The 18,831-nt window shown below is 38.9% G+C and overlaps 1 protein-coding gene across 1 annotated transcript in view; it reads left to right on the top strand.

Moving 5' to 3' along the window:
* The first annotated feature begins 296 nt into the window (after positions 1 to 296).
* ccdc83 (coiled-coil domain containing 83) overlaps positions 297 to 18,831 on the top strand; it is a 41,874-nt gene continuing 23,339 nt past the window's right edge. The window contains exons 1-5 of the mRNA XM_028800266.2: positions 297 to 412; positions 4,865 to 4,966; positions 7,565 to 7,649; positions 13,427 to 13,595; positions 15,915 to 16,082. Of these exons, the coding sequence (XP_028656099.2) occupies positions 4,890 to 4,966; positions 7,565 to 7,649; positions 13,427 to 13,595; positions 15,915 to 16,082 (499 nt within the window). The 5' untranslated portion in view covers positions 297 to 412; positions 4,865 to 4,889. The remainder of the gene's footprint in view (positions 413 to 4,864; positions 4,967 to 7,564; positions 7,650 to 13,426; positions 13,596 to 15,914; positions 16,083 to 18,831) is intronic.

Raw genomic sequence — 18,831 nt, 5'->3', positions numbered from 1 at the left:
ACATCCAGACTCCCTTCGTCTACCCTCACTCAACTCAAAACACACGAACATTATGTTAAGTTGCCAGTACAAAATGTCCACCTGTAGGCCTGTGTGTGAGATTGTCCAGCTCAGTTAATTTATGCGAATAAATATCACGAAATGCAAGTTCTTCAAACATGTATTTTACTAATCAAATAGTTTATTACCTATTTTCTTTTCAAATTGTACATAGGCCTATAACAAACTCGCCGAAACAGACCTCACTTCTCATTTTCATGCAGCGCTTCTGAATAACTCCTGCGTTAGTCGCACAATGATTACGTCACTCACCTGTGTCCTGTTTCCATTAGCAACGCTAGCGCTTTCGGAAAACTAAGTGGCTGAGCTCAGAAAACAAACAAAATATTTACAGACGTGATTAAGTCAGAAGGTATGAGTTTTAATTTCAGTCTACTTTCAATATCTTTATCGATTTCTAAAATGCATGGCTCCTTACGATGATTGGCATAGAAATAACTAACGATTAATATCGTTTAGTTTGTTTATAAGGTAATCACTGTACTTCACTGGGACAATTTACAAGGGGTGATCAAAAGTTTTGAGACACGTCTAGTAACAGGAGTGCCAGCAAAATAAAAAAGATTCAGTTTTTAACATAATCTCTGAGAACACTAACACACTTTATTATTTATTTATGGACATCAGTGAAGGTTCCATGCTAGCCAAATAAAACGTTTTCTCTTGCTGTGCAACTACTCTTCTGCAGCTAAATTGGCATCTTTATTTATCTGCATGAAGAGGCAGCCTCCTAGACTGGAAAATAAGGTATTCATACGGTGCCTGGTTTGGAAAACAAGGCGGGTGTGGTTTCACAGATCAGCCTTTATAATACACGTAGCGACACGTTGTTATGAACCAGAAGGGCGATGGTGGCTAGTTTTTCTCACCACTTTTCCCAGTTTGACTGCCTCAAAGCAGATACATGTAAATCTGACTAGTTATATGGGGCTTTTTAAACATGCAATCAATATAGAGTACATCTAAATACATACAAAATACACACGATTTTTGACAAGTCTTGCATTGACTTAAAAATTGAGTGTGTGCTGAAGAATCACCATGTCTGCTTTTAGCTATTGCTACAATCTGGAGTTATAATACTGTATCCAGTTCTATACCTCACTAAATACATCTTAAATTTCTCCAAGCTCTGACACATACATACGATATATATTAGCTCAAAATTCTCCTAGCAGCATCGGATCCTTTAGTATTATTCAGTGCGATCTGAACCTTTGTCTGTACTGCTCATCACTAATCGTTAGTAGCTGGATACAAATAAGGGATTCAACTGCAAAAGAAAATGTAAACTTTAAAAGAATGGGGACAAGAAAGTTAACATTGATAGGTAGGGCAAAAAATGCAAATTTCTGAATTTTCTTTACATGTAAATATATTAGCACTTATTTCTGAATGCAAAATAAAATAAGTCAAAGACTAAATGAAAAATTACATAATTTAGAAGTAAGACTGAACCATTTATTTTTTTTTTAAACTGGTTGGAATGAAAACCAGCAGCCATATGGGTACCCCAGGACTGAACGAACATGAGATCCCCGGAGTTAGGGTATTCATTCCTTAAATAGGTGAATCCCATCATACTTGATCACAGAATCTTCAAACTAAAGTGACAGCACATTGTATTTCTGACCAACATCGTACAAATCAGCTGCTTTTCATGACACACATACACACTTCTATGTGGAAGAATAGAAGCCACTAACTCACTCGCCATATCAGTGTCAGTGCTACCTTCAACTGCAAAAAAATATTTGACTTCAAGTGACTTCATTTTAGGCATTTTCATTGTTCTGTTTATTTTTTTTTTAAGATGTAAAAAAAAATTTGCAAACAGAGAAATTTATTTTTGTCTTCTTCATTTTGGAGTGCACTTTGGCAAAATGAAATATCACAAACTAAAATGAGTTTCATCAGGTGAATTAAGCTAATTGTATGTCATGACTTACACACAAGTGCTGAAGCTGTAGATACTTAAGAGTACAAATGTCCAGGAGTACCACACTTTAAAGGTAAACTGAAAGTCCCTAAAAATGTCCTTCTTCTGAATTCATATTTGAGCATGTGAGTAACTAGCCCATAACTAATCCCTATGGTTTCTGTTCTCTCAGGGACTGTCACACTTGAGCTCTTCGTTATGATTTGTTCAATGATGGCAGCAGTTTCTTCTGTCATCAGTGTTTAAGCCTGGCCAAACTAAATGAACTTGCATAGATTTTTAAATATAAAAAAAAAAAATTCATTTTATGGCTTGCCCTGATACCGGCATGTAATTAACTAGTTTAAAGTTTTCCGCTGAAATGCTGTTATTAGAATGCATACCCATATCTTTCACCCATGTTGGCGCAGTTCAAATATCCAAATATACAATTCCACAGAGCTAGAAACAACAGCACAGACACTCAGATGACAAGGGATTTCTTAATAGTATAATGTAGTCAATGCATTAGAGTGTCTCTGACAATTTGATTAACTTCCATCCATCCATCCATTTTCCAACCCGCTGAATCCGAACAAAGGGTCACGGGGGTCTGCTGGAGCCAATCCCAGCCAACACAGGGCACAAGGCAGGGAACCAATCCCGGGCAGGGTGCCAACCCACTGCAGGACACACACAAACACACCCACACACCAAGCACACACTAGGGCCAATTTAGAATCGCCAATCCACCTAACCTGCATGTCTTTGGACTGTGGGAGGAAACCGGAGCGCCCGGAGGAAACCCACGCAGACACGGGGAGAACATGCAAACTCCACGCAGGGAGGACCCGGGAAGCGAACCCAGGTCCCCAGATCACCCAACTGCGAGGCAGCAGCGCTACCCACTGCGCCACCGTGCCGCCTTGATTAACTTTCCAAATGTAAAATTAGAAATTGTTTATTCTTAGCTGGAGGTGTCAGTCTGCTAATCTTCTGTTTAGTTGGCTATTTTTTTCCGCAAGTAGTTTTTGCAGGGTGCATACATGGCTAAAGCAAGCCAACTGGCTTGAGTGTGTTGACGTAGATGTTACAATTGCAGGACAACTGATTTTTCACATTGTGTCTGTTTTGAGCTAATGTGAATTGACATAGTGTACTGATGTATAGTTAGCCAGAAGGTATATGAATAATATAATTATTGGAAATTCTGCGTAAGTTATGTTTTGAATATCTCTCTGTTGCGACGAGACTTTTTTCCTGCGACAAGACGTGATCTTTTCAAGGGAGATCATTTGAAGAGAGACAGAGACACTTTCACGTCCCGCGAGATTGTAAGTATGATGTGACTTGACCACCTTTGGAAGCAAGTCCTGTGATACACATGCAGAGCAGGTTAGAGATAACAGAAGTAGGAAAATTCGAAAGTCTCAAAAAAAAAAAGAGAGTAAAGATTGCATTAGCGCAAACAAATGGAAAATATTACTCTGTGAAATAACGGAACAGCGAAAAGAGATCGAATAGCGTTTGAGGATGCCTGGGGAAGAAGAGAGACAAGGTAGTGAGACAAAAGGACTGCTGCTGTACAGGCTTTTAAATGTTTGCAGTGCCGCCCGAAATGCAGATAACGCGGCACGGCAGCAGCAGCAATCCAGCAGCTTATCGAGCAAAGAGGAGGTAAAAAAGAAAAAAACACTGTATTTGTTTCCCATTGTATCCCCATTTAAGAGGGGTTTCGGAGGAGCAGCCACATCTTCTTGGGGTGCCCTCTTCACAACTGCACTGGTTGGGGGGGAGAGTTTGGCAAGTGAAGTGAGCAGGCCTAGTTTAACATAATATTCTGTAAACTGTTTTGTTGTGTTTGTAGTCATTGGGAGCTGGAGTCTATCAGAGCAACATAGGACTAAGGCTGAAACTAACCATTGATAAAGCAACAAATCCATCATCAAGCTGACTCACATAGAGCCAATTTAGAATTTCCAATCAACTTGAAAAGCACGTCTTTAAGGATGTGGGAAGAAGTCCCATACAGGCATAGAAGGGCACTCCAACTCCATATAGATAGCAACCAGTCACAGAATTCAAACCACAGATAAGCGTGTCCACAAGACAGCAGTGCTAATAACTGCTTCACAGTGTCACTGCCAATAAGAAATTAGTCACATCTACAGTAAGAATAAGTGAGGTCACCCAGATTGAGGTTGATTTATGGAGCTGTCCCAGCAAATGAGAGATGGCTGATCACTCTAATATCAACAAATATAGTAACTGGACTGCGGTGGGTTGGCACCCTGCCCAGGATTGTTTCCCTGCCTTGTGCCCTGTGTTGGCTGGGATTGGCTCCAGCAGACCCCCGTGACCCTGTGTTCGGATTCAGCGGGTTGGAAAATGGATGGATGGATGGATAGTAACTGGAATATATCTGGTAAAAGTTGCCCAATCAGATGTATTTATGTATAAATGAATGTTAATAGTCCTCATATGTTAAAATGCCCTTATCTTTAAAAGTGAGAATGTCTATTTACTTATTTTTGATGTGTTTATTTTAAGTTTAAGCATTTGGTAAAAGGCCAGAAACAGTCCTGAGTGAAGTGCACAATCATGCATACTAGGAAAACTAAGAATTCAAAATTATTTTACCCAGCACGTCTTTGTGATATGGGGAAAGAAACAAACTAGATTGTCTGGTGAAAAATGCACAGGAACATGTATGGAAGGTGCAAACTCTTAGACAGTGTTGTGGTTCAAAAATAGTCTCCCCATGCAGTGAGAAACAGTGCTAATCACTGGACCACCATGTTATAATCCACATTCTGGAATTTTTAAGCATTCTTTCTAAAACTGCCCTTTCAACTGCTTACTTACAATGATGTTATATTTTTTCAGTTATTGACCCCTCTCATAGGGGAACATGGGAAAGAAGAAAAAGAAGAATAATGGACGACTGGAGAATCAGACATCTTCAGCAGAAGCCTTATTAACATTTCAGTGAGTACAGTATAGAAATGGAGACAAACCACACCTTAAAACCTGAAGTGCAATTAAAGCAAGTTTTGTGTGAAGCTAGACCATTGTTTTTATATAGACAGCCAGGATCAATAACGGTATTTTTTTTCAGTGAGTGATGTGTAATGGACTAATGTACGCTCTACAGCCTCAACTTAGTGAAAAGCAAGTAGACTTTAAAATTAAAAGTGCATTACATTTGTATATAGTGGATATTTCTTCTCTCCTCATCCTTCTGCTAAAGTCTGGGGTTTGTATTGGCATATTGGAAAGAAACCAATAGGAGAACAATAAGTAAGCAAATAAATACAGGATATGTAGGTGAGGGAACTACTCTGATTCTGTGTCCATCGTGTAATGAGAATTCACATGACTCAACCTTTATCTCAAGACTCTTTGGCTTCTTGGCATAAATTAATTTTTGTGTCTGTCTATGGAAGCAGTTGATTGCAATTTGGGAACTCATAGAAGTCTGATATTGCTATAAGGTGCTGAATAGGAAAAGTTAAGAGCTAATCATGAACTGTAACATTTTAGCATGTGCTGCTAACAACAAGACTGGTGGAAATGAAAGGTTTCAGTTTTGTGTTATTAGATCAAATATCATGTGATAAAGGAACATTTTTGTAATGATTCAAACACCTCCACAAAATTACTTCCAAGTGTTTGAAAATCTCAGCAGTAGTATTGAGGCATATTATAGACATATTTATCCCATAACTTTACCCAAATCAATTTACAAATCTGCACACCATCTTAGGGCAATTTAAAATACAAGTAAAGCTAAAGCACAGTTTTCTTTTGCATATTTTTTTATGTAGACTGGATCACTGGTCATTTACGATACTCGCATAGAAACTGACTGTATTGGCAACGTCCTAGTTTAACATTAAACGACTTAGCCACTAGGTCACACTGTCACTCGTAAGAGAACAGGTAAACAAGCTAAAGCCATTAAGAGCTGTACTGTATTATGTTTTGACCCACTTCTGCTTTCTCCTGCGCAAGAACAGGTTGGAAGCAAAAGAGACATGTTTAATTTTAGAAATAGAACAAATGTATGATGCCAGGTTGATGGAGAGGCTTTTTAGATCATCTTGATGAAATTATGTCTTTTCAGTGTACAATATTAGAAACCAATTATAAATATTTCTATTGTTTAAAATATGGAGAAACAAGTTTTCACTAATATTTTGATTGATATGCAGTTTGAGTTTGCCGAAAGATATCAATGATAGACACTCAGACACCTTTTCTGGGCCATTCATGTTTCTGGCCATAGTAAATTAAATTGCAATGGCTACAAATGTAATCTTGGGTAGGAGAAGGAGTAGTAGTAGTATTGTAGAGAGTATGCTTGTTACTATGCATGCTTGACCAATGGCTATTTGAATATGGCCAGTACTCAATATGTAATTTAATGTCTCATTTATGCAATGAACCAGTAATGGTTTATTTTTCTACAACAGTAAGTGAGAGCAGTAGACTTCACTTGTTTTTTTTTTTTTACAGTTATACTCGTATAATACATGTCATCATATTTTTTGACAAAATTTGTATATATGTATTTTCAAGCTTTCCAACTCTCTAATGACTAAGACGAACAGTCGGATAGCATCCTAGTGCCCCTAGTATTTGTGGTATTAGGTAAATATTAGAAAGCACTGCACAGTACCAACTAGTCAGCGAATGTGAAAATACAAACAGGAGATTTTTAAAGGAACAGGAAGACATCTCATACGAGTAAAGGAAAAGTCAGATGTTACAGTAGGTAATACAGGATAGTTTTCAATGAACATTTGTGCATAATTTAGTGAAGAATGAAAATCATATACGTATTAATACCCACCTGAGCCAGGTGTTTTATTTTGTGTTTGATTTGTATTTGTCAGGTACTCAGACTTTTCTTCCATATCCTTTCCACATAAAAAAACAAATCACTAGTTATCTGTTTCTTGGGTGGCAATGATTTGAAGACATTAAACAAATGATTAGGCAAACTTGAAATTGTAGTCTCCAACACCTTGTCAGAAATCTGTAATTTTTAAACATAATGGCCTTCTTTTTAATTTGTTTTGAGAGTCTTTCATTTATTTGTAGGTAAAGTATAGGCAAAGTCTAAACTGCAACTCCTGGCTCTTAAATACAAGTAGGAATTATCTGATTGGTCATCGGTTGACTCATACACTGTGACGCATTGTATCAAGTATGCTTTCTTGAGTGCGAAATATGAAGCAAAAACACAGCACCATGCCATTAAGATTGCAACAAACAAAAGAATAATTTAGTTATTTTTTAAATAAATGAAACTTGGACATTTCCATAACAACACCCAAGTACATTTAACCTGCTGGAGATGCTAACAGATGAATGGCGCAAATGTGAGCGAGTGTAAATTGGTAGCTCCTGTGTCATAGGTGAACACTGCTGTTAAATAACTTGTAAAATTAAAATATATAAGATATTTTGTTAAGGTAGAATTAATTTTTCTTGTGCAAAAAATAATATATAACAAACATCATATCAATCTACAGCTATTCATAAAAGTAAGTAAATAATATGTTTGAATCTTTTCTCTAGAATGCAAATCAAAGAAACTGAAATACAAGAGTTCCAGCTTCAGGTGCAAGAACTTCTAGAAAAAAACAAACAATTCAAGGAGAGAGTAAGCAGAAGAATGTTATTACATCATGTAGTTGAATGACTTAGACATGATCTGGCCTATAATTTAAGATTAATTTAAGTATTCCATTAGACCTTTTATTAAATGCTGTTGTCCATGTCCACTCATCTTTTGTAGCAGGATAAGCATTTAGCCATTTATCATTTTGAAAAGTTTGGCATCAGATAAATCCTCTTCTTCTGTCACCACAGCAGATCATCTTCTTCCATATCTTTCTGTCCTCTGTATCTTGTTCTGTTACACCCATCGCCTGCATCTCCTCTCTCACCACATCCATAAACCTTCTCTTAGGCCTTCCTCTTTTCCTCTTGCCTGGCAGCTCTATCCTTAGCATCTCTCCTCTGCACATGTCCAAACCAGCTCAATCTTGCCTCTCTGACTTGAGCTGACCCTCTAATGTACTCATTTCTAATCCTATCCATTCTCGTTACACCCAGTGCAAATCTTAGCATTTTTAACTCTGCTACCTCCTACCTCCAGCTCTGTCTCCTGCTTTTTGGTCAGTGCCACCGTCTCCAACCCATATAACATAGCTGGTCTCACTACTGTCCTGCAGATCTTCCTTTTCACCCTTGCTGATACCCGTCTATTACAAATTACTCCTGACACTCTTCTCCACCCATTCCACCCTGCCTGCACCCTCTTTTTCACCTCTCTTCCACAATCCCCATTACTCTGTACTGTTGATCCCAAGTATTTAAACTCATTCACCTTTGCCAACTGTATTCCTTGTATCCTCACCATTCCACTGACCTCCCTCTCATTCACACACATGTATTCTGTCTTGTTCCTACTGACCTTCATTCCTCTCCTCTCTAGAGCATATCTCCACCTCTCCAGGGTCTCCTCAATCTGCTTCCTTATTGTCGCTACAGATCACAATGTCATTTGCAAACATCATAGTCCACGGGGACACCTGTCTTTTCTCATCTGTCAATCTGTCTATCACCATTGCAAATAAAAAAGGGCTCAGAGCCGATCCCTGATGTAATCCCACCTCCATCTTGAATGCATTCGTCACTCCTACCGCAGACCGCACCATGGTCACACTTCCCTCGTACATATCCTGTACAACTCTTACGTACTTCTCTGCCACTCCTGACTTCTTCATACAATACCACAACTCCTCTCAAGGCACCCTGTCATATGCTTTCTCCAAGTCCACAAAGACACAATGGAACTCCTTCTGGCCTTCTCTTTACTTCTCCAGCAACACCCTCACAGTAAACACTGTATCTGTACTGCTCTTTCTTGGCATGAAACCATACTGCTGCTCACTAATCATCACCTCACTTCTTAACCTACCTTCCACTATTTTTTCCCATAACTTCATGCTGTGGCTCATCAATTTTATTCCCCTGTAGTTACTGCAGTCCTGCACATCCCCATTATTCTTAAATATCGGCACCAGTACACTTCTTCTCCACTCCTCAGGCATCCTCTCACTTTCCAAGATTCCATTAAACAATCTGGTTAAAAACTCCACTGCCATTTCTCCTAAACACCTCCATGCTTCCACAGGTATGCCATCTGGACCAACGGCCTTTCCACTCTTCATAGCTGTCCTTACTTCTTCCTTGCTAATCTGTTGCACTTCCTGATTCACTATCTCCACATCATCCAACCTCTTCTCTCTCTCTTCATTCATTAGCCTCTCAAAGTACTCTTTCCATCTGCTCAACACACTCTCTTCGCTTGTGAGTACGTTTCCATCTTTATCCTTTATCACCCTAACCTGATGCACATCTTTCCCAGCTCGGTCCCTCTGTCTAGACAATCGGTACAGGTCCTTTTCTCCCTCCTTAGTGTCCAGCCTCTCATACAACTCATCATACGCCTTTTCTTTAGCCTTTGCCACCTCTCTCTTCATCCATCCATCCATTATCCAACCCGCTATATCCTAACTACAGGGTCACGGGGGTCTGCTGGAGCCAATCCCAGTCAACACAGGGCACAAGGCAGGAAACAAACTCAGGGCAGGGCGCCAGCCCATCGCAGACCTCTCTCTTCACCTTGTGCCTTATCTCCTTGTACTCTTGACTACTTTCTGCATCTCTCTGACTATCCCACTTCTTCTTTGCCATCTTCTTCCTCTGTATACTCTTCTGTACTTCCCCATTCCACCACCAGGTTTCCTTTCCCTCCTTCCTCTGTCCAGATGTCATGCCAAGCACCCTTCTTGCTATCACCCTTACTACATCTGCATCAGATAAATAAAAGTAAATATTCCATCCACCTATCCTTGAAACTGCTTAATCTAGTTCAGGGTGTCAATTGCAAATAGCCGGTTAAGTTATTCTGCATGTTTCTGGAATATGGGAGTACCTCTGTGATGCCTGAAGAAAAATTCATATGCAGAACATGCAAAATCCACACAGATATTGACCAGGTTAAAAATGGAATCTAGTCTGCTGAAGCTAAGGGTGGGTGTCAGTAGTTAGCTCTTAATAGAATACAATAAAACGGTCACATAAGCAGACATCATTCACTAATAGTGTAAAACAGTGTGTGGGTTTATATGCACATACAAAATCTGGATAAGGTGAGTAACCCTGTTAAGGCAGAGACCTGCTTTCTTTAAAACTTTCCCGTACCTGGAATTCTCCTTTGGCAAAATGCTCAGACACCATTAAACTGTTCAAAAACATTTTCATCAGACACTATGAATCTGAAAATAAGCATGAAGCCTGTGATCATTTTCTTGTGTTTTATAAATGTGTTTAGTCCTTCATGTGTTGTGAAGTAAACAACATCCATCATGTTTTTACATGGGCGGCACGGTGGCGCAGTGGGTAGCGCTGCTGCCTCGCAGTTGGGAGATCTGGGGACCTGGGTTCACTTCCCAGGTCCTCCCTGCGTGGAGTTTGCATGTTCTCTCCGTGTCTGTGTGGGTTTCCTCCCACAGTCCAAAGACATGCAGGTTAGGTGGACTGGCGATTCTAAATTGGCCCTAGTGTGTACTTGGTGTGTGGGTGTGTTTGTGTGTGTCCTGCGGTGGGTTGGCACCCTGCCCGGGATTGGTTCCTGCCTTGTGCCCTGTGTTGGCTGGGATTGGCTCCAGCAGACCCCCGTGACCCTGTGTTCGGATTCAGCGGGTTGGAAAATGGATGGATGGATGTTTTTACATCCTCAGCCTGGACCACCAATGTTTCATGGTATGAATACTGGCACTGTGCCACCCGATCGCACTGTTTCAACATCTACAGCAAATAGCTTGATGAAAAACTAAACCGATACTTTTTGTTATAGGTTTCTATTACCAAATCACATGCAGTACACTCTTTTGTGCTTGGCTGCGTGACCGAGTCCTGCAAAGGACTGGCATACCAGTATGTGTGCTTCTTGCATTGCACTCGGTGCTATTGCGATAATAATATTGCAGGAATTTTTACTTCAATAAATAACTATAGGTTATGGGTTACTTTAAAAAGTAATCAGACTACAAAACACGCATTCCTTTTAACGTGTTAAATCCAACACTGCTTCCGAGATCGTGCTGCTGAGCTAAGCACTGTCCATTTAGCTCATCAACATAAATTTAACGATTTCTGAAATATTGAGACAGATTACTGTATTTCAACCAGGAGAAGGAATAATGTGATCACCCGAGCATTTCCTTCAGGAAATTTATCTTGTGGACACTTTTACCTGTGGTTGCTGAATGCGCATGCAAAGCAGGTGAACAGAGTGCAACAGCTATGCACAGACTAAAAATCCATAACGCTAACCCAATTAAGGTTTTACAAAGCTACATAAGCAGGTTACTTTCAGAGAAATCTAATTGTGTTAACCTTGTTTCTCTAACCAGAATAAGAGTTTACATGACATTTTATAAACCAGGTTTCCTTGAATAACTAGGTTATTAAAGCTCATGTAAATGCACCCAATGACATCATGGTAAGCAGTGATATCCAACCAATTCGTTGTGTTGGAGAATTTTGCCTTGTTCTCTCCATGTCAATGTGGGTGTTCTCTGGTCACATCTCTCATCTCAAAGACATGCAGATTTAATAAACTGGTCTGGGTATGAGTGATTTAAGTGCATGAATGTGCACTATAATGAGCTGGCACCCAATTCTGTGCAAGTTCCTGCTCTACACCTAATAATCTCATATAATCTCTAACTTTCTGTGACCCTGCATAGTAATAAGTTGTTTCATAAACCGAGAGGATGAAAGGATCATTCAGTAGTTCTTTGTGATAGAGCCTGTATGAGAATCTTATTATCCTGATGGAAAGATCAACTACTGGAAATTATCCAAACCTAGTGTATTATACAGTATGCATTATAGGCAAAAAATCAATAAAAAGATGGATTCCAAAGCTCTTCAACATACAATTTCACTGTAGAAAAAAATAATTCTAGGTGACTTTACTTTGATTTTGGTTCCAAACAATTGAACTTTGCAGAAACATTGGGAATGTGTTTGAGACATTTTACCTTTGATTGATAGTTTAAATCTGTCTGGGAACATTAGAAGTGTATAGTCCATAAATTTAAGCAAAAGCAAAAACAAAAAGCACTACAGCCTAAACTTGTATTGTAAAACTTAGTGACTCTTCCATTATAATCATTTAAAAAAGGTGTCCATTGTTTGTTAAGGTTCATTCTATTTTGTTACTTTTTAAAGCTTAAAAGATTCATTTAGTGCTTGTGTTTTTAACTTGCAGGACTAGGGTTATCAACACTAGATTATTTATATATGTTATGCTATCTAGGATGGGATGTCCACTGGGTTGACAACTTTCTTATTGTTCCTTCAACCACTTGACATTTTCTCCAAAAGAAGTCAGCACATCTCCATCTCTTCTTAACAGAGTCTGGGAAAGGTCATGCATTCCCCTTTTGAGGCAACAGTTTGCCAGAAAAGCCTTGAGGACATTCAATATTCTTTCTCCATGGCCTGTCTAAAATCCTGCCATGCTTTTGCAACCACTTTTACAGTAACCCTTTTAGCCAGTCTATACTTTTCAACTGAGTAAGGAGGTCACACAGGGAGCATTTCCTCATGATTTCTTTAGTCTGACAGCTTTCCTCACCTCTGGTGTCCACCATTGGTTCCTAAGGTTGCTGCCATGAGATGCTCTGTCTGCCTTAAGACCACAGCTTTCAGCTGCTGCTTTCACAATTCATGTCATGAACAGGATCCATTCAAACTCAGTGTCCCCAACTTTGCATTGCACATGGGAGAAGTTCTCTTAGAGGTTGGAGTTGAACTCATCATGAACAGAAGCCTCAACCAAACATTCCCAGGACACTCTAACTGGTGGTTTACCAGTCATATCAGGTCTTTGCCCTTTGTTTCCAATCCAAGTCACTACCAAGTTCGGATGGTCAGGGTATGTCATAAGGACACCCCTTTTGTGGCTCCCCTAGAGCTGCTTTGGGCATGTCCCACTGGGTGGAGACCCTGCGGCAGACCCAGGAAAAACTGGAGGGATTATATCTTTCAGCTGGCTTGGTAATGCTTGGGATATCCCCAACAAAAGCTGGCATCCGTAGCTGGTAACAGGAAAATCTGGGCTGACATATTTGATACTCACCAAGAAAAGCAGTTTGAGGTGATGAGATGAGATGTTATCTACCATTCTTAGGCATGAGCCAAGAAAGTGAGTATGCCAGTATGATTATTTTTATAGTCTAACGAGGACAATAAAATATGTGTCTGCTAAAAAAAAAAAAAAAAAAAAAATTGTTGTGAACATAGTTACATGTATGGTGTGGCTGATCAGATTTTTGTTGTATTCTTTAATTAAAGAAAGATGACTTGAAGGAAGAACAACTGACACACTTTAAAACTTTGCTGAAGGAAGTAAAGGAAAAGGAGATGGAATTAGAACAAAGCAAAGTAGTAAACAGAGAGCAAGTGGAACATGCCACAAAGGAACAATGGGAAATCTCTAAAAGAAACGAGCAGCAACTTCAAGGTGAGATATCAAATACAGTGCCTTTTACAATGCTTGCATTTCATATACAGTAGGCACGGGTGCATTCTGTACGGACTTGGCATGTCCTCCCTGTGTTTGTCTGTTTTTGCAACAGAGGCTTATGTTTCATCAGCAGAGTGCCGGCACATTTTGCTATTCACTCTGAAAACCTTTCGCCTCAGTTCGTCCGTACTGGTCAGGATTTCTTCGCTTAAGTACAATATAATGAACTTACCTTTAGGCTGCTTTTGATTTTTATTATAGTGACGGCAAAAAAGGAGTAAATGACATTGTTTTAAAAATAAATCAACATACAGGACCTGATCTAGGCAGTAAAATGTGTTCACTCATTTTCAATTTGCTTAATTCTATTTCAGCTCAAAATGGGGAGTGCAAGTCCACTGCAATTTACAAATACTATGTGACAGCTAGAGCTGGTCCTGGTCACTGCAGCAGAACAAAGTTTAAATTTTGGAATGGCACAGGCAAGAAATGCTGTAAAATGGTATGAAGAGAATAGTTCATGCAAGATTACACATTAAGTGGAAGCATTTATGTAAAGAGGAATAGGGCAGACAATGTGTGAGATCAACACATTCATTTAATGCTTGATTGTAGTCAATGCTGATGAAGCATTTCAGGCACCGCCAGACACGACATTGACATCTAAACATTGACACACCTTTACAAATAGAGTGAACGTAAGGTCAGTGTGTTCAATAAAGGCAGTGAAACTTGCACTTTGTCATTAGGACTCAAATAAGTTAATTTAAGGAAAGGGTCTCCAATTCATGTCCTGGAGCACTAATGTGGCTGCACGTTTTCATTCTAACCTCTTTCTCAATTGCTGACCAGTTTTTGTTGCTAATTAACTCCTTTTGCCTTTATTTGAAATGACTTTCTTATTAAGATGCAGTTTTCTGAATTGGTTAATTTTTTACTTACATGGCACCCAAATAAAAATGAGACTGAACTGAGCAAACAAATGATCTGCTAAGTCTGGACCTCAAACTCCAATTTCAATCCAATAGCTTCTTAATTATACGCCCATTCTTGTTGTTAGTGAAACTTGTTATAAGTTCCGGTTTATTGGTGCTCTCATTCTGCAGCAGCAGACATTTCCAAAACCTTTCAATTTCTTTTTTCCCTGAGAACACCACCCAAATGTTTTGTGGACATGAGCAGATCAACGTTAGTGAGACCTTCAACTTTCTTTAATTTTGGATATTGTATAATGGACATTCATCAGTTAGTGTGACATCCATTATTTATTGGACATACACAATTCAGTTCCGGGTCATGGAACTGCAGCCTATACTAACAGCATCAGGTGCTAGGCACAGACTCAACCATTGGGGGAGATACCAGAACAATGGTGGGCACATTCACAGTCACACACTCTTATACCAAGGTAATACAAAAATGCCAGTTAATCTAACACATACAAAATGAGTCAACACATGACCAGCAAGTATCTCATTATTGTTTGGCTGCCAATTAAGGAAAAAACAAATAATTAAGGGATCTGAGTTTTAATTTTAATCGACTTGCTATTTAAGACAAAGGAATTAATTAGCAGCAAAAACTGGTCACTAATTAAGAAAAAGGTTAGAATGTAAACCTCACTGCAGGACCAGAATTGGAGACCCTTAATCTAAAGCATTAATACAATGAACTCTAAATTGATTCCAAACTTTAGCAGAATTAAATACAGCACAGATGGTTTCAAACAATTATTCTCTGAAAAGAGGGAGCTAAAGATTCTGCCTCTCTTTCTGCCACTTTGCCAGCTGTGGGAGTTGACACCAGGCGGTTATTCTTCTACTTTTTCTTTTTTTAAACAGAAGTGTGACCTAAAGAAAATTAATCAGTTAGTGTGACTAAAGAACATCTGTCTACTAATTATTGAACCCACACAGTCCTGTTCAGGGTCATTGGAGCTACAGCCTATCCTAGCAGCATCAGGTGCTTGGCACAAATCTAGCTTGGGTGGGATACCAGAGGGCACATTCACAGTCACACCCACCTATATCAAGGCAATTCAGAAAAGCCAGTTTATCTAATGCATACATTTTTTAGAATGTGTAAAGAAAACAAAAGTACCTTGAAGAAAACTCCTTGTAGACACAGGGAGCGCCTGTAAATTCCACTTAAACATTTCAGTAAACTAGAGTTAAACCCTCATGTCCTAAAACTGTGAAACAAGCTGTGCCAACCTCCATAGCCATTTGCTGCCCTAATTCAAATTGAATTTACTTTAAAATGATTAATGACTACATTCCAGTTATCTAAAAAGTATGTTTTGTCTTTATCTAACAGAAATGCAAACACATTTGAAGGACTTGGAGCATAATATATGTGCTTTGGAAGAAGAGAAAAAATATTGGGTGGAATACAGAGATTTTGGCTGCAAAACAAACAGTAAGCGTATCCAACATCTAGAGCAGGAGCTCAGTCAGATGCAAGAAGACTTTCACAAAATATCAGGTAGGTTTGATTTTTTGCTATTTGGGGAGGTTTAACAGTGAATTGTCAAAATCTAATCAATGATTTATATTTATTTATCATTTTACACATATATTTGTCATTTTTATCAGAACAATTATTTGGACATATTTTAGGCTTCTCTGTGTACTTCTTTTATTACTCTGTGTCTTTTATCTTACTGAGTGCTGTGGTACAGTGAGTTTGGTGTACATGGTTCTGTGGTTTTTTGTTTTTTTTTTATGGAAACAGTGCAGTTCAGACTTGCGGGTGTGGGTATGTGCCAGTGGAAAGACATGCAGCCACGGGGTGTTCAATAGGGACATTGGCTGATTGTGCATTCATGTGCAAGCACAACCAGCTCAGCCATTCATCATTAACACTATGTGGCGTTTTAAGGCAAGCATCTACACCCGCAAAGTATAGTACATAATGAATCAGAGTAGGACAGACGAGAGAGAAAAAGAAAGAAAAAAAAAGAGATATATGATTGGGAGAGATGGAAGAGGAAAATCAGAAGATTGAGCCTGTGCAGTAACAAGCCGGCTACAAGGTTAAGGAAAGGGGGAAGGTTAGTACAGAGGGAGGAAAGAAAAAGAATAAATGAAAAGAAAAAGAGAGAAGGAGAGGACACTCACTTGTGAGGAGGACAGCTGAGGAGATACTTGGTGGAGAGATGAGAATGTGTGGCATCAGCACTGTTGAGCAAATTGATAAGGAGCAGTGCTGACAGCTGGTGCAGAAGATCCAAGGATGGGTTCAAGTCTATTGAACAAATAAATGAGAATAGACAAGAATGGAGACAGGCCACTGGAACTTTGCTCAATCAAACACAGGAGGATTTGAAGCATGGTGTGCATCTGAGAGAGGACAAGATCCTGGGGGAGTTGTAGATGCAGAGGGAGGTGGGAGGTCCAGAACTACAGCAACTGTGATTGGTGCAGTGTGTATCTGCGGTAAACATGAGTGGTGCAGGTCATGTCTGCTGTGACCACTGGTAGTGGCAGACTGTGTTAAAGGGGATCCAGAGTGACTTCCAGGCAAAGGAAACACCTTATGCTGGATATTAAACTATTTATTTGTACCTTAAGACATTATGTGGTTTTTATAGCACAATTTTAGAGAAGAATCATAGATGTGATTATGTATCAAACTGTTTTTTATTTAAATGCACTGTTTTGCATTCTTCCATTCTCATGATTTAATTAAACTCTACTATACTTTTGGGAAAAAAAAGTCTTGCTTGTCTTCCTCACCTCACTCATCTTGGTTCATTTTTGTCACAACTAGCAATGTCTGGAGAAACATATGATGCCACGGCTGTGGGTATGGGGCATCATGGTTACCTGTTGGTTTTACCATCACCCTGCGGCATGTGTAATTGTCCCATTTTTTTCTGTGGTGATACATGCTGCAGAGCAAATGATGTATGAATAACAGCATGTGACATAATACTGATCAACTTTTTTTTGAGCTTTTTTGAGAATTATTAGATTCAGTCTTGGTATTTTTACAGTAACATTTTTTCAAAAGGTCTTTTATCATTGGTTTCAGTGCTTTTGGAACTTGTTTTATTTTTCCTGTGTATCCATGTTTGTTGGTTTTATTTTTCACTCTTTTGCCCTTTCTTGTTTTTATTCATTTGCTCTTTAGGAACTAGTTAGCGTGGGCATACAATTCAGCATATTTGGGGGCAAGGGAGGGAAGTAAAAACGTATGGATTTATTCATAAGACATTTGAATTTATGTTCTTTCTCTAAGCTAGTGTTAGAGAGCCTCTCTGGACTTGTTACCATCACATTATGTTGCTCATTATTATATCCCTGTCCCTGTGAAAAATCATTGGCTACTCACCAGCTGCCTGCTCGTTGTGACAATTACAGGTTCTCATGTGAAATTTCAAGAACATGTACAGCATAACTATTACTTGTTATTACTCTAAGAAACATTGCCAGTGTACCCTAAGTTGAAGCTGAAAGAGCATTGCTCACAAAACTAACATAGGAAGAACATGCAACAGACAGCCTCTGGGTAACGTAATTCAGCCCATCATGCTTGAACTATAAAAGTGCACTCCGCAATGCTTCAAAGTTATACTAGGCAGTACTTACCAGTCAAGCATATAATGAGTCCTTCATCAAACACGTTGTTCTCAATAAAGTTAAAACTTTGCACAGAATCTGACACAAGCTTTGTGCATAACGTTGTATAATGGTGCATAATGCTGATTTGTTATCTAGGCATTATATTTGTTGTCATTCACGCACAGCTATGACATGTACAGTAGTAGAAATGACCAGTCATAGACAACTATACATCCTTAGGGTGCTCTGAACCCCAGCTATTCAACAGTAATGAGATATTTGATAAAAGCAGATTCACTCAGCTGTAACACACTGCTCGCCTTGAGGTATGCAAATCACATATTATAATAAAGAAAAAAAGCAGACGACATGGACACTTATGATTTAGTTGAAAGAAGACACTCTTGGGTATGTAAAAATATTATTGCTTTAGATTGACTTGTGGATTTATTGCAATCTACACAATTAACTTTGAAATATGGCAGTGTCCTGTTGTGCGTTAAGTGGTTAAGAACTACAGGCTTTAAGGTCAGTTAAAAACAAGCATCACATAAATTATACAGACAAAATTAAATATCTGTACAGTATTTTTACTTGTGTTTTTTTTTTTTCCAATTAGTAATTTTGACATACAGACTACAATTTGTAAGCACTGAAGAGATGAATGT

This window comes from Erpetoichthys calabaricus, chromosome 4 (assembly GCF_900747795.2).
Source record: "Erpetoichthys calabaricus chromosome 4, fErpCal1.3, whole genome shotgun sequence".
Taxonomy (NCBI): domain Eukaryota; kingdom Metazoa; phylum Chordata; class Cladistia; order Polypteriformes; family Polypteridae; genus Erpetoichthys; species Erpetoichthys calabaricus.
The sequence above is the reverse complement of the archived record's forward strand: the minus strand, read 5'-3'. Positions and strand labels throughout refer to the sequence as shown.